General features: G+C 43.6%; 1 protein-coding gene across 1 annotated transcript in view; it reads left to right on the forward strand.

Moving 5' to 3' along the window:
* Positions 1-9116: 9116 nt before the first annotated feature.
* The window catches only part of LOC147688587 (elastase-1-like), a 181193-nt gene continuing 173201 nt past the window's right edge, over positions 9117-17108 (forward strand). The window contains exon 1 of the mRNA XM_086941446.1: positions 9117-9236. Coding sequence (XP_086797572.1) covers positions 9203-9236 — 34 coding nt within the window. The 5' untranslated portion in view covers positions 9117-9202. The remainder of the gene's footprint in view (positions 9237-17108) is intronic.

Genomic DNA, 17108 nt, shown 5'->3' on the forward strand with positions numbered 1-17108 from the left:
TAGTATAGTATGCTGTTTATACAAAGCCTGTCTATATTTAGAAGAAATACTATGTTAAGACGAAGTATGGGTTAGGAAGGGGGTAGAAGAAGGGGTTTTTTTTGGAAAAATTGTAGGTTGCTCCAAATAGTAGGTGTTCATAAAGGGGGCACATTACTTAAACTTCCAGAAACCAAAAGGGGGGAACAAAAATTGATCAATCAGTTTATGGTCTCTTAGATGATTGCCCCTCAAGGTTGTGTAATATTCTGGTAGAGAGAAAAAAAGTGTTGGAGATATATATGGATATCCGCTGTAACTGCAAATTATTGCAAGGATAAAAAACATCGGTGAAAAACATAGGTAAAAAATATATAGGAAAAGAATAGGTAAAAAATAAATAAATATACAGACGTCAACATGTTAGATTCATAAATATTCAAAATTCGTGTGACATTCATCAATTCACTAGAACTCGTGTGACATTCCTAAAGAACAAGTATACATCCTACTGGTGTTGGTGTACGTTAGGAATCTATTTGTTTTGATAATGCAATGTAATGATGGGAAAACAAGTGTATAACAAGTCTCGGTTCAATTCCCCAGGAAATATTGCATCTCGGGGTCATAATTCAATCCGAATTCTATGTTGCGTAGACGCATGATCCAAGTTGCTTCTTTGCGTCTGAGGGCTAGTTCTCGGTTGCCACCTCTCACATGTACTGGCACTGTTTCAATACCATAGAAACATATACGAAAATCTTCAATAGCAGGTTGGCATTTGGCTATATGTAGGGCAACAGGATATTTTGGGTCTTGTTTTTGGATGGCCCTCATGTGTTCTGAAATTCTGTCTTTCAAACTCCTAATTGTGCTGCCCACGTATTGTTTCCCACATTGGCATTCTATTATGTATATTACATATTTAGTGGTGCAGTTGATATTAACTCTGATATCATACGTGTCTCTGTTGGGTCCGTTAAATGTCGTGGTTTTGTGTTTTGCCCATTTACACATTGCACAGAAGCCGCATTTGTAGAACCCCTTGCTGCGTTGTGTCAGCCAGTCAGGGGTCATATCCGTTCGTGGAACAGTGGGGCTGAGTCTATTCCTCAACGTTCTTCCTCTGCGGAAGGTTATTTGAGGAGATGAAGGTATTAAATCTTTCAGTATTGGATCATTTTTTAGCAGACTCCAATGTTTGGTCATACTGTTGCGGATTGATTTGTGTAGACTATTAAACTCGGTGATCATTCTCACTGTAGAGTCTTTCGCCTTACTAGAGTTGTTCATTTTTAGTGTCTCCGATCTCGTAATTCTGGTCAGTCTCTTTTTAGCTGAGGATAGGGTGTCTTGAGGATAACCTCGTCTCTCAAATCTCAGTTCCATGTCCTGTAAGGTGTTGACTAGATCACTGTCTTTGCTGCAGTTTCTTCTAGCTCTGAGAAATTCCCCAAAGGGTATAGATCTGATCTGGTGTGGTGGATGGAAACTGTCTGCTCGAAGAATAGCATTGCAGGACGTAGGTTTCCTGTAGAGTCTACTATGTAGTTCATTTTCAAGGACATAGAATTCTAGGTCTAGAAACTCCATTTTGGTTTTGCTGGACTTCATGGTGAAATTCAGTTCCCAGTTGTTGTGGTTGAGGTGTTCAAAGAAGCTTAGGAGTAACTCATCTGAACCTGTCCAGAGTAAAATGCAGTCGTCAATGTAGCGTCCCCAAAAAAGTATGGAGTCGGTATATGAGATGCCTTGGGTGCCCCAAATGTGGTCAGCTTCGAAAGCACCCATAAAAAGATTGGCGAAAGATGGTGAGAACTTTGAACCCATGGCTACTCCGCGTTTTTGTCTGTACCAGTTTTTTTGAAACATAAAAAAGTTGTTGTTAAGGATCAAGTTCATCATGGAGATTAACATTTGTGTGTGAGCCCACAGGGATGCTGGTCTATTAGACAAAACCCGCGTGATTGCTTCAATACCCAGGACTGGATTGATGCTCGTATATAGAGCGACAACATCCATTGTCACTATAGTGGTGTTCGGTTGCCATTCTAGGTCGCTTAGTACACTCAAAATATGTTTTGGAGTCTTGTATGAAGGAGGGTAGGTTTTTTACTAATGGGCCTAGAAATACATCTACGTATTCTGCCAGTCTCTCTGTTGGGCCCCCTATTCCCGAGAATAGCCAGTATGGACATCGAGTCCCTTTATACTAATATTCCCCATCAAGAAGGACTCGAGGTCATAAAAAAGCTTCTAACTTCCAGACCACAACCCACTCAGATCCCCTCTGACTTCATCATGGATCTCCTACGAGTTGCCCTACAGAACAACTATTTCATGTACAAGAACATCTTCTACCTGCAAGTGAAAGGAGTGTCTATGGGCGCTTGCTTCGCACCAAACTTTGCTATTTTATTTGTTCACGAGATGGAAAAATCTTTGATCCTCAACTCCATCAATCTATACCGGCCCCAAATCCATCTGTGGCGCCGGTACATAGATGATATTCTATTAATTTGGAACGGAACATCAGACACTCTTGTACTTTTTGTTGACTGGTTGAATACTGCACAGGAACATTTAAAATTCACCAGCGAATGGACCAAGAATGACCTACCATTCCTTGATGTCACCATTCATGCAGAAGACGGCGTCCTGGGTACACTGCTTTTTTGAAAACCCACGGAACGCAATACCCTTTTACATTACTCAAGCTACCAGCCTAGAGGCTTACGAGACGGCCTACCTTACGGCCAGTTCCTAAGGATTCGCCGCAACAGCAAATGGCGTAAAGACTACTTCAGGGAGGCAGACATACTGGTTACCAAATTAACCAGCAGAGGCTACCCCAGACGCCTTGTCACCAAAGCCAAGAAACGAGCCTGGTACAATCATCGCGAGGATCTACTGATTCCCAACACCAACAAGAAGACCATGACCCGAATTCCCTTCGTGTCAGTATACAGCCCGGACAGCAACAAAGTGTCCAAAATAATCTTGAAAAATTGGCCCATTTTACGCTCTGAAGAACAATTTCAGGAACCACCCCTTTTTTCCTACCAGAGGGGCAACAACATTGCCAACCATCTGGTACGAGCGATTACTTGGCCGTCCAACTCAACCCAAAGAAACACCATCACCGCTGCTTGGGGTATGGATCCAGTCCTTGGACACTTCAAATGCCAATCCTGCAGCGTGTGCGAGTTGACTGCAAATACTAAAGAATTCCTCTTTAATGGGCAAACCCATCAACTCACACACCACTCTAACTGCAAAACCCAGAATGTCATTTATGCCATCCGGTGTCCGTGTGATCTCCTTTACATTGGCCAAACCACCCAAATGGTCAAGCAACGGATAATCCAACACAAAAGCAGGATAAATTGCAAGGTACTAACAGCTCCCCTAGTTGCACACTTTCTGGATAAATCACATGCGGACACAGATCTAAGATGGACGGTCATTGAAAAACCCACACTACCCATCAGAGGTGGGAACATGACCGCCCTCCTCAACAGAGCAGAATGTAAATGGATTTCACGAGTGGACTCAGTCAACCATGGGCTGAACACTTTTGATGAGTGGAACAATACCATCACTGTCTGAAGTGCATCCCCTGCTAAATCCCCATGTCCACTGCTAGTTGCCCTGCTTTAGCCTTTCTCGCCTCTGACATTGCATACTAAGGTATCCCATACCAATGTTAATCTTGCAAGCCTACCCCGTACTTACATAATATGACGATGCCAATCTAGGTCTAGTAACATTGTTGACCTTGTCTTCCCTTACTTTTTAGACTTGATGCATTATATAGTAGGAACAATTGTACCCTCATTTACATTGCTGAACACCGCGTTTCATTGTAAATCATTAATGCACCTTGTCGGATGTACATAAGTATTAATGTCTGATTTACCTAATTTGAGGTTGTAATTTTTATTATATTCATGCACTATTCCCTCTGTGTTCGAGGGTGTTGAATAACACCTTTTTACCCGGGTGCCTCGCCTTTGACTATGACCTGACCCGACCCGTGTCCATTAGCACTTAAACCCGGCATTGACGCACACCCTGGTCTGTTCCTGTATCTGTGGTTGCCATCACAACTTACAGCCACACACACCCCCCGCTCCGCCTCTGTCTAGAGAGCGCGCGCCACTTGCTCTTCCTGTTTTTGCAGGTTGCTACCGCAACCGACAGTCACTCCCCTAACCCCGCCCCTTTCCATAGTGCGCGCGCAGTGCCTCGTCGCTCACCCCGCCCCCTTCCCCCGGCTTCTTTTCTAAACGCTGCCACCAGACTGCGCTCAGCTCCCGCCTTCATTGCCAGAAGCTGCTCTTCGCATTAGCCAACCCGACGTCCTGATTTATTCAGGTAAGCCACTCGCACAACCTGTGCGACCCCTTCTTTGACTCGGCCAGCCCGGCGGCACCTTATTCATTATTGCCCCTTTTACCCTCTCTCAGACGCCGATCACCCCCGCTGCCTCAAGCCTTCCAAATCGCTATCCAGGTAATTATTTGTTACCCATTGGGGATATGCTTTTTCACTCCTTTGCCCCTCGTGTTTCTAATTAAAGCCTCCCTCTCTGTGCAGCATTGGATCTCACACACCAGCCCCTCCATCCGCATGAAATTGCCATTGGCGGACATGTAAGTTCACTACCCTTACCAACATGTGGTTTACCCTTGCGCCATTTAACTGCCATATGCTCTTACTTATATACAGCCCCTGCGCCTGTCCATCAGCGCTAGGCCCGGCCTGTAATTCAAGCCGTCTGCCACCTTCAATAGACCTTTTAATTGCCAGTTACCTGCCTGCTTTTCTAGGTGTCTGCTTTTTTCAGACACCGTAGCTAACTCCATAGTTACTTGTCTGTTACCTGCATGCCACCTGCGCTTATCTTACGCACAGGGTCAGCCCTACTCTCCCAGCTGCTTTCCTAACTGCGAGCCACTAGCGCGCCCTTAATTAAATACGGCCACCTCCACCCCCACTGATTAGCCTTTCTCTTACCCTACAGCACTGTTCCCTCGACAACCCAGTCCTGATGATGATCCCGACTGACGGGGATCGAAACGCCGTCGACCACACAGCTTAATTTTATGGCGCCCTTCTTGTTTTGTACTCCTGGAAATTGACTCATTCTTGTTTTAAGTGATTACAACTTGATCCCTGGAGCCATTACTCTGTATATTTCACCTATTGTCACTACGCGCCGACCACGCTGTTTCACCCCAGCACTTGCACTATCACCACTATTCACTGTATATATTTATGTATATATCACCCTCACCAAGTGCCACCGGGTTGTCACCCCATTTGATGTGTACAGTGCTGTTTAACTGTATAACTTTGCAACAGACCCGCCATGCTCTTTAAGTGGTGAATAATACCCGCCTTTTTTCAAAAACTGCAGTGACTCCTTAATTTCTTTCCTTTGTAATGCATATTGCATACACTTGTTGAAATTGTCTTCCAATTGACACCTGTTGGGAATTGTTCTTATTTACAGTATATACCCATCCCAACTCGGTCTATGGGTTTTCTCCTGTTTATCCTACACGTCTTTGTGGACTAGCACTACCCTGGAAATTAACGCTGATTGGAAGGCAATATTCTTGGCTTTGAGGGACTTGGATGTCAAGTGTGTTGCCTTGAATTCCAACAGATTAATGTGCAGGAACATATCTAATTTCGTCTCCACAAGGCACTGATGACTAGTCCCTACAAAGTGCTTCCCACCCATAGTCTGATGACCTGGTGGTGATGCCAAGCTGCATGTGTGGCAAGAAGTAACATCATCCCACCCAGAGACTGGATCCAAAGATGGTTTTCTGTAAAAAAAAAAGCTTTCACAGCTGGTCCCAGTGCTTCTCTTGATGGAGATGAAAGAAGTTCAAGTGTGAATTGGCATGGGGTATGGCTCCTGTGCAATGTTGTTGATGGTGCAGAAGTTTCTGGAACTATGAGGCTGAGATGCTCTCATTGGTCAGGAAATGACCCGCGGTCTGGGTAGTAGCCATTGCCGTCTTGGGAAAACCATCCAGGGGTGAATATGTGGGGACTGTGTCCTCAATAGGCATGTAACTTCTACTCGGCTGATATCCAGAGATCCCAAATATGCAAAAGAGATTATCACCAGATGCTCCTCAAGGAAGTGTACCAGCAGAGCGGTTGGCAGGTTCTTAAACTCTGTGTACAGTGACCCGTTGGTGTAATGGCAGTCTCCCAAGAAGACTAGACCCTGGTGGACCTCTTTTGGGGGCAGCTCATTGTTCCTCTTATGCTTCAGAATGGACTCTAGGTGTGTATGAACAGCAGTGGGAGGCCTGCCCCGTGAGCTTTTCCTTCACTGAAGGTCATCGCTTGTTAACAAAATGGTGCTCTATATAACCTTATAGGCTGCTGCCAAGGGCAATACTCCCTGAGCCCAAGTTATAAGCCTAGGCTGCTGGCATAAGGCAGAAGAACTATAAGGCTATTAGAGCATTACACTCACTGAGGATAGACTTTTCTAAATTAAAAAGGGAGAAACAGAAAGACAATCATTGTAATGTTGGAACAGAGGGTCTACAGCAGTCATTATTAGCCCTGAGCTACTTCATTATCTTCAATGAAGCTCTCAACATTCCAATGTTTTAATGTAGCCACAGAGCCCACCATAGCGGGCTCTACCAGCAATTAAAAGCCTGCTCCTGCGTTAAAAGGCCGAGCAGAATGCAAGGATAGGATAGGATAGTTGTATAGAGCCATCGAATGCCGCGGTGTCTTGGCGCTAAGAAGTGAGATAGAGGGTTCGCAACAGCTATACCTAACCTTAGAGTGCTGGAAACAGCCATGTTTTTAGCGCTTTCCTAAAAAGAAGCCTATTCGACAGTAATCTCTTGGAGATGGGCAGCTGGTTCCATAGTTTGGCTGCACAATGTGATAGGCTCCTACCTCCCCATCTGGCTTTACGAATTTTAGAGATACAGATGAAACTCGCGTCTGTGGATCAGACGTTTCTGGTGGGGGTGTACCAAGAGAAGAATTTCAAAAAATCAGCTGCCCTTCCCCCAAATAATGCCTTATGGACCAGGCATAAGGATTTAAACTCTGTCCTTTGCTGAATCAGGAGCCAATGTAATGACCTGATGGCAGCAGAGGTGGGGTGACCCCTAGGAATATTTAAACAATAGCCGAGCAGCAGCGTTTTGTATTGATTGCAATGTTACGCTCTGCGCTATATCAATGCCAATAACAAGCGCATTGCAATAATCTACCCGCGATAGGATGAGGGCCACTACTACTGATTTCCTCAATTCTTGGGACATGAAAGGAAAGATCGTCCTAAGAAGCTTCAATAAGAAGAAACAGGAAGGGAAACAACCTTTACAATGCAACTTTTACAACACACTACCATTACAACGAAACTTTCACAACGCAACATCCAATACAACGCATGCTATTACAACGCATGACACTACAACGCATACAACTACAATGCATGTCATTACAACGCAGTCATTACAACACATACCATTACAACGCATACCATCACAACGCATAGTACCCTTACACTATCCAACACTTACGCTACTGTTGCACCCCCTGGAGTTAGAATAGTAATTTTAACCCTTACAATATCCAACACTTACCCTACTGTTGCACCCCCTGGAGTTAGAATAGTAATTGTAACCCCTACACTATCCAACACTTACCCTACTGTTGCACCCCCCTGGAGTTAGAATAGTAATCTTTACCCCTACACTATCCAATACTTACCATACATGCAATGTAATGGTATGCGCTGTAATGGTATGCGTTGTAAAGGTAGTATGCATTGTAATGGAATGCGTTGTAAAGGTAGTTTTTACAAATTTGTTGTAATGGCCTGAGTTGTAATGGAATGCGTTGTAATGGATGTTGCGTTGTAAAAAATGCGTTGTAAAGGTATGCATTGTAAAAGTATCCGTTGTAACGTCATACATTCAACAGGAAGAGGTTACACCATTGATCTGGGCTGCAAAATTAAGGTGGTCATCAAAAATGACCCCCAGGTTCTTGACTTTGTTGGACGGAATGGGACATTGACCCGCCTCTGGCGGCCACCAAGTTGGGTTCCACAGGGATGCACCGTTGCCAAACTGCATCACCTCGGTCTTATCCGTATTGATCTTAAGGTAGTTGCGACTCATCCAAGTTCCTTTAATAAGGGTGGGGGCCTTTAATGTCTGGTAAAGCCCGCAACGAAGGCTAGAGGGCAGAATGTTCTAGTTTGTAAAACAAAGACCTCATGGAGCCCGAGGGGGTTCAAATCACCTTGGACTCCGAAAGGCCTTTGTTAAACATTGGACTGTTGATTCTCCAGGCTTCTACCGCCATTAGAAGCCTTGAGCACTCCATTGTTTTCAATGGAGCGTTTAAAAGTCCAGTGTTCTAATTCTGACTATTTACCTGCTCAGCAAGGGAGCCAGCCTTGACCGCCACTATGCAACAGATGGTTTCTTTTGGTCCTAAAGCCTAATAAATGACCGTAAAAATACTTATCAAATGAACTCATTTCAGGATTTGCAGATTTCACAAGACTCAGTAATTCCCCGTACCAGGGTTCTCTCCTGATTACATTTTTGAAGAACAAATCATAATCACCGGGTATTTTCCCTCCACCTGCCCACCCAAATCCAGCTGGAGCCGATTGGACTTATACATGGCCAAGATATTGATTGTCGCTGCAGTGAGAAAAATACCACAAGAGGCCACAAATATAATTTACTGTTGCAGTGTCAATTCATTATGTGGGCTTTCAAATCAATTACAGTACACTACCCAAAACAATATTCAATTCCCTATTGTCTCCAACAGACTGCAATTCAACATAAAATGTGTGTGTGCCTTGACAGACAGTAGCTGCACCTCACAACCAATAATAAGCAATGAAAATGCACATTTATTTGGCTTTACAGTGTTGTCTTATGTGTTCTGTTTGCTTTCAGATCCTTAATAAAGGGTCTGTTCCATACGTCCCATGAGAAATAAGCAGGTGTTAAACATTTGAGAGTTGCCGTGCCAGCAGCTTTACCACACAGTATTTTTTTAAAATCCTGATAACAGTGGGGTGGCTAACCTTGATATCAGCTGATTAGTTTTATTATTAGTCCGTTATAGTTGGAAACCCTTATCAAGTACCTCTGTATAAAAGCTCCTCTGACATACCCTCAGTACTAGCCTCGCAAAAATGTTGCTGTACCTGTTCCTTTTGGGCATCTTTGGTGAGTTACAAAACTTCCCTTTCTAAATTTCAAGATTAACAGCAGATTCACGAGTTGTAGTTGTATTGTTTTGTAATTGCATTTATATAGCGCTTACTAGCCCTGACGGGGCGTTGAAGCGCTTTTTCCGCGGGTAGCACGATATTCCGGAAACCATAAAGGATTAGTGGTGAATAGTATAATGAAATATGAAAGTAATTGGAGTGGTGGATATGTTAGTTATTTGGATTGAGGAGGATAGTGGAGGGATAGAAGAGGGAAAAAGGTTTGCATTTATATAGCACTTACTACCCCTGACGAGACGTCGAATTGCTTTTTCTGAGACTAGCAAGCTACTCCGGAACACATAAAGGATTAGCAGTGAATTAGTACAGTGAAATATGGAAATAATTTGAGTGGTGAATATGTTAGTCAGTTATTTTGATTGAGAAGGATGGTGGATTGCTAGAAGAGGGAAAAAGGTTTTCATTTATATAGCGCTTGCTTCCCCTAATAAGGTGTTGAAGTGCTTTTTCGGTGAGTAGCACGCTGCTCCAGAACCCATAAAGGATTAGTGGTGAATTAGTATATTGAAAATATGAAAGTAATTTGAGTGGGCGATACGTTAGTCAGTTATTTGAATTGAGAAGGATAGTGGAGGGATAGAGGGAACAAGGTTTGCATTTATATAGCACTTACTACCCCAGAACAGAGGAATCACTCAGAGGTCAAATGCACCCAGTGGTCAAACGTTCACGAATTAGCGAACCTGTACTGTATGATTAAATTAGAGCTCACCTAAGACTATATTTTATAACAAGTAAGTAGATCAGAGTCAAGCCAACCATTAGAAGTGCAGCAGGTTGTCTGTAGTAAAATGAATACCAAAACAGGCTCATTGAAACTACTGAATCGCTGGTGTTTTCCTATAAATGTTTTATGGTTTTAGTAGCATATTTTGTCTTTAGGAGTGAAGGCTTTTGCAGCTCCTCTATGCACTGTTCAGCCAACAATGAGAACCCAATTGCACCATGGAATGTTTAGGTTGTTTGCCTTTCATACAGGGAATTGTGTTGTAGGGAAAGGCATTGCGATTATTTATGTTTTTGATTAATCAAAGGCACTGTTATGCTTGGAGACTAACAGGTTGTTTCACAAAAGGGCGATTATGTAGAATTCACCAACAAACAACAGAGCCACTGTTTGTGTCTTTCACAGTCGAACCATCCTGTTATGAGTTCCCTCCGTTTGAGGGCGACATTACACAAAATAAGCCTACCCTGTTCCGCAGGGGCGGAGCTTCAGAGGGTTGTTGGGGTGTTATACCCCCCAATAGATGCATTTTCTGATAAATAGTTGGGTGCAGGCCCTTGCAGTCGGGCATGATGAGGTGACTGTTGGATTTCATCAGGAATCTTTACATACACACACTGACAAAAATGCACACATATTCTTCCCCTCTCTGTTTTGAATCCTAAAAAATGTTGGTTATTTTACAAAATATTGCGTAATGAAACAACTGACTGTTATCTGATTTCTCATTGTAGTGTATGGTACTTAGTCCTAAATCTGTTTCAGCTCACGTAAATTTACCTGACTGTATACATGTTTATATGGGCCCTTCTTCACACCAATAAAGTACTTCTCAAAGCTCATGTTGGTTCCTGTGCCATCCATCTTAACAGTCATTCATATTGTATGGTATAACTAAACATTCAAAAATGAATAAATAAAGATATTTGTTACAGAAAGATATTAGAATTTGTTTAATACATGGCAGATTTGAAAACAAAACGCTGTAGCTCAGAATTTGTAGAAACATGCAGAGAGAAGCTATATTTCCAGTAATTACCTAAAATGTGACTACATAAATATGTTGCTAAATATTTCCTTGTCGCTGCCCAACTAGAAAAAAGAAAGCAAAAGAACAAAAAGCTACATTCCATTTTCATTTTTTGAAATTGCAGCTATAATTATGCCCTGAGGCCTACCTTTGCCCTGTGATGCTGACTCTGGCAGCATGGTTTGTGAAGTCAGAACTCAACTTTAGCAAGTTATTACAAGTATGCAACTATCTTAGTTCTTTATTACAGGTGACTCGGTGTGTCACAAGTTTCTCTAATAAGGACATTAAAGGCAGGTTTTTAAATAGGTATTGCAGGCTTCCATGAGTTATATATGTGAGTCACTAGCCCTAACTGTACATCACAAAGTTATTGCAAGTCACTGACGTGTTCAATAACCATATAGAGACATGAGCACTGAAGTTAAATGCCCTTATATAGTCCAGCAACTCTGAAGTGACTTGCAATATAATTTTGATATATGATTAGCAGCATTTGATTTCTAAATATTTATTGCCCTGTTGTCGTATGTACTGTTAGTTTTGTTTAACTTTTATGGTTGCTGTGGTGACCAAGTGGGTATGCATCATGTTGGATACTTTTTGCCAGGCTGACTTTCTAACCAAAAGCACTTGGATACTGCCATTTTTTAAATCCAAATTATCAATTAAAAAATCCAAATTGCAAGTCCCAGAACTAAGCATAATGTTGGCAAAGACCCATGACTGGCTGTAGATGGCACTCATAACTTATTGCCTCTTGGCAGTTAGGGACGAGCAGTTCTGGAAGAGAGGAAACATCGTTCTTGGCCAGTGCAAAATGGCCATTCAGTGTTACAAAATGTAATGGCTTTTTAAAACAACATATTCTGCAATATCCGTACTGTCTTTGCTGCTCTTTTGTTTATATTTAGAGTAATCCTCATTCCCATTGACAGGGATGTCTCAGCTGCAGTTCAGCTCCACTTTCAGCTGCTTCTGCCTCTCCATGTGAGTTGGGGCTGTCATGTGACAATCTCTGCTAAGAAAGACAGGTGTGCGTCTTTTTTTAAATACACCCGGGCATATTTATGACCGAGTTTGCGTAGCGCTTGCACTGTGCAACATGGTACATACCCAACACAAACCTTAAGTGAGATTTATGAAGCCACGCAATGCCACTTTGTGTGCCTTGCGTGGCTCCGAGTGGCTCCATAAATTTAATGTAAAGCAATGCAGCGCAAATCACTGTGTTGCCTTACTTTGCCCTGGTAAGGCGTTCCATGGGCGTTGCGTGGGCGTTGCGTGGGCGTTGCGTGGGTGTTCCAACGCAGCTCCCAAGGATTTTGATGCATTCCCAGATTTACCAGAATTGGTGAACCTGGTAATGGGCCAAAAAGATACACCTTCCCAGTTCAGGTGTAACATGGAGAAATATCTTTCTTTCTCCTTGTTACCTCTTCCTTCTATGTGTGGTGGCGAGGAGAGTGTGTTCAGGGTGTCACACACCTTCCTCCATAGGTGCTGAAAGTAGAGGTGTGGGGGTGGGTGGTGCTTTTAACCAGACAGGAGTTCAGAAGGTGAATGAGCAATAAAAACGCCTTTACATTTTGTTTATCCGGTTCCATTTACAGTGCTATAAAAAACAGAGGTCAAATGTAAGGCTATGTTTTGCTGGCAAATATTGCAGCCTATTCTTCTAACAAGAAAACTGGTGTTTACTTTTTTTTCTCTGACTTCAAAGAGTTAGGATTTATTAGAACATTGGAATGTTGGGAGTTCCATTGCAGACAATCGAGTGCTCCCTGCTTCTACGGGCCGGTTAAGGCCCGCAGAGCAACATTCCAATGTTCTACAAAGGCTTCTCGAAGCTCGAGGGGATTTATATCCCCTCGAGCTTCGAGAACCCTTTGTTTAATTTTTTAGAACATTCTGCCCTGTAGTGGCAGAATGTTCTAATAGCCTTATAGCCCTTCATAGCAGGGTTATACCGGCAATTAAAGTCCTGCTGTCTCGTTAAAGTCCCTCGCCTTCGGCTCGGGCCTTTAACGATTCAGCGGGCCTTTAATAGCCGGTATAGCCCGCTACGGCGGGCTATAAGGCTATAGTAAAAGTGGCCTAGGTGACAATCTTGCTGGGATACATGGAATGAGAGAAAGGCTGAGGGATGGCATTTTTTGTAACAAAATTAAATACCTGTATATTAACTATATAAGTTTCAAAATAGATCAGGAATTAGTAAAGTACAAATGAAGCACATTTTTGGCAAGTATGAAGTTTTGACTGAAACAAAGATTTTAGTGGGTCAACATAATCAAGACACTTTACTTGGTGATGTGCAAAGCATACTTTTTCACTGAAACCCAATTTGCACACATTATCATTTGAGCGCTATATAATATTATCGATAAAACTGCATGTCTTTGCAACTTTAGTGCCCATTTCAACTGAACAAGTGTGCTGATGATAAATGACAGTGGACTACGACACGAGTGCACGAAGGTGCACCAACAGCTACAAACCACACCCTTACCGCTCTCGTGATTAATGGATGTGGCACACTTGCTGCACTAGTTCTTTGCATGACGCTTGAATTTTTCACAATCCCTATGACGTCAGTGATATAACATGAGTGGCAGCATCCCCCCTTTGAAAATTGTTCCATCACCACTGCCTTCTTTCACAGTTTCTGAGGAAAGAAAGGGGCCAGCTGTACAGGACAGGGCACACTGACATAACTTTTGCGCAGTGCTTAATTTGTCAAATAATAAGTGCCAGGGCCCAGACATGGAGGCCACTACAGCTTGCACCACTAATCGCCCCTGCCATCGCTGCCAAAACAACTACTAACCATCTCTCTCGCCTGCAAGTGCAACAGTTCAGATTATTCCAGGTCCCCAAACCTAATGGAATGGCTGCGGAGGGAGGTATTAGTAATTTTTAATGTATATTGAATTCACAAACAACCAATGTTCCGCTCATTTCTAAATTAGATGAGCAGCACCACCATGTGACAGACTGTCCGAAGGGGGTCATTAGGATGGCGGACGGACCTGCGTCCGTCTGCCACCCCATTGGTGGAGGGACCGTCCGCATGGGCAGCGGCGGTCCCTCCATGCAAATTAGGATGTGACCGCCACCCTGGCGGTCACATCCCGTATCTTTAACCTTGCAGCGGGTGCTGCTTGAAGCAGAACCCGCCGCAAGGTTAAAAAAGCATGTATTGCATTTACATGCACAAAGCGGCAGGCACCGCGCGGTGCCTGCCGCTTTGTTCATGTAAATGCAGGGGGGTACCAAAAGCCGCCTTGGAAAAGCATGTTTCCTGCCCCATCCTAATATGGCTGGCGGTGTCTGATAGACACCGCCACCATATTAGAGCTTTTCCGCCACGGTCGGAAGGCGACCGCAGTGGAACAGCGACGGACGGTTTTCCCGTCGGCCGATGATCCCCCAGCAATCCTAATCTGGCGGGGGGGTCTTTGGAGGCACTGCTGGGGTGATTCCGCATCCTCTGGGCCGGCGGTGGCTTCCGCCGGCCCGGAGGATGCGGAATCACCGCAATCCTAAAGGCCCCTAAGTGTGGTGTTGACAAGCAAGTGTCTGTGCCGAGCACCCCAAACCAATTAAATGCTGGTGCTGAGCACCAGAAAACACAGGCTAAAATTAAGCACTGCTTTTGTATTCAGTAGATGATTGCATGCGAGTAGCCTTAAAAATGACGAGCATACTGGCTGAATGGGTTGTACAGACTCAGAACTGCACTTACTTTTAATAAACCCATAGTACATGTGACAAGTCTGTGGTTCTTCATATGTATTCTAACAATTTATAGTGTGGTAATTTCAAATGTGCAGCTCACAGGTGATATACTGTTCATATTGTGATGGGTTACAAAAATAATATAATTAACTGTCTCATAGAAACAGCACCCTGGATGATGGAACACTGCTTGAAATTAAATGCTGAAAAGTCTGAGATCCTGCTTTTCGGGGGAGCACACTTAGTCTGGGACAATACTTGGTGGCCCCGGGGCGCTAGGAGCTGCCCCAGAACCCAAGGGAGTTGCAAAAAACTTGGGCATACTCATCGAGAATGCACTAACATTGCAAGACCAAGTTCGAAGGCCTTGCAGGAAAAGCTTTGCTATGTTGAAACTTATACAAAGACTTTTTTCATGGATCCCCTTAAACTGTAGAAAGTACATAACTCAGGCACTACTTTATAGCAGACTTGACTATGAGAATGCGCTCTATGTGGGCATGGCCGTGTATCTTTTTTCCCAACTACAGGTGGTCCAGAATGCTGCTGCTAAACTGATCTGCAATAAAAGCAAATACAGCCCGGCATCTGAAAGTCTGAGGGAACTGCATCGGTTGCCCATATGCCAAAGGGCTAAGTTCAAGCTCCTGTGTTATGCACATAGAGCGCTACATAAAGTGGCCCCCGAATCTTGAGAGATAAAATTGATTTTTATACTCCCACACGAAATCTGAGACCTCGCTATCATGCCCTGGCCAAGATCAAACGAATCAAGAAGGTTATAGCAGGAGGTGGATCCTTCTCTAATCCAGCAGATTTTCACTGGAAAGAACTACCCTTAGACCTTCACTTAACGGCTGGCTATTTGTCCTTTAGGAAGGAACTGAAAACATGGCTGTTCCCTGCAACGAATATGTGACGTACAATGCCATATATTAAATCGCGGTAGGTAACAACGCGGACGTTACATCGTCCGTGTTGTTACCACGCATGGCATTACTACGCAAGTTGTTTCTACGACTAGCACTAGATGGCGCGCTGGACTTAGGAATAGTATAAATTACTATTCCTGCTCCAGTTAGCGTAACAGCAGGGAATGTGTTGGACTTAAAATCAAACACATTCCCTGGTGTTGCGCGCCATGTAGTGCAAGTTGTTGAAACGACTTGCGATGTAATGCCATGCTTGGCAACAACGCGGACGATGTAACATGCGCGTTGTTACCAATGTGCGTGGTACTGACAGCGTTGTAAACGCTGTCTCCACCCTAGAACATAGCCAAAGATACCCACTGTCATCTTGGCTGACGTCCCAATACTTTAAATTGTCCGGACAATCGTCTTTTCTATATCAGGATAGCGCTTTCCTGGCACTGTGATGAATGCGCTTCATAAATTTAAAAAAAAACAACAGAAAACAAATACATGGACTCAAGCTGAAATGCTATTTTGCCGCCCTGTCATTTAGTGACATACATCTATTAGAAATTAGAAAAAGTTATAAATGTATGCTCACTTATATCAATCTCTTGCTGAGTACCAGGCCTCCCTGAGCTGATACTTGCTAGGATAGCAAGCAGAATGCGGCATAAAATCTCACAAAATATCATATTCTCTTACAGGCTTAGCAGAAACTTGTGGGGCCCAGGTCTCCACTTTTATGCAGGGCCCTTGCAGGGTGGGGCCCCTCTCTGGTGCAAGGGGCCTTCATTTAAAAGGACAACAATGTCCTTGGACATATTTCGAGGCAGAGCCATGTATGGGTCTCTCTCTTGTTGGCTGGCATACCTGACTTCTCATGAATGTATCACACAAGCAGGCCAGGCCTGCCTTTATGCTATTTAAATTTAGCTGTGGAGGCAAGATGCCTGAAAAGAGTGGGGTAGGTGACACCCCCCGGGTCTGCTGACCCCTTGTAATCGCCCTGTTCACTTCTATCTCTCTGCCATTGTAGCTTGTTTACTGCAAACGATAACGTATATACTGCATGGTTGTGGGTTATTAGGCATAGATATGTACAGGGTTTGAATAAGGTTGGAGGAACTAAGCAGGATGACTATTTTAACAAGCACTGAAAAAGACAAATGTTGTTTAACCACGCTTTGCAGCATTCCCGAAGCTGTTGCGCATAGTTAAATAAGAAAAAATAGACTGTGCCGCCACCGGAGTAATTGTGTACATTATGGTTCAACTGATTTATTACTGATCTAAGTTAGATCCGCAAATAAAAAGAAAAAAATGTGCAAACGTGATTTTTTTTAAGTATAGGGGATGGGGCAGCAACACAGAGAGAGTGGGTGGGAAAGCAAC

The sequence above is a fragment of the Lissotriton vulgaris genome, chromosome 10 (assembly GCF_964263255.1).
Source record: "Lissotriton vulgaris chromosome 10, aLisVul1.2, whole genome shotgun sequence".
Classification (NCBI taxonomy): domain Eukaryota; kingdom Metazoa; phylum Chordata; class Amphibia; order Caudata; family Salamandridae; genus Lissotriton; species Lissotriton vulgaris.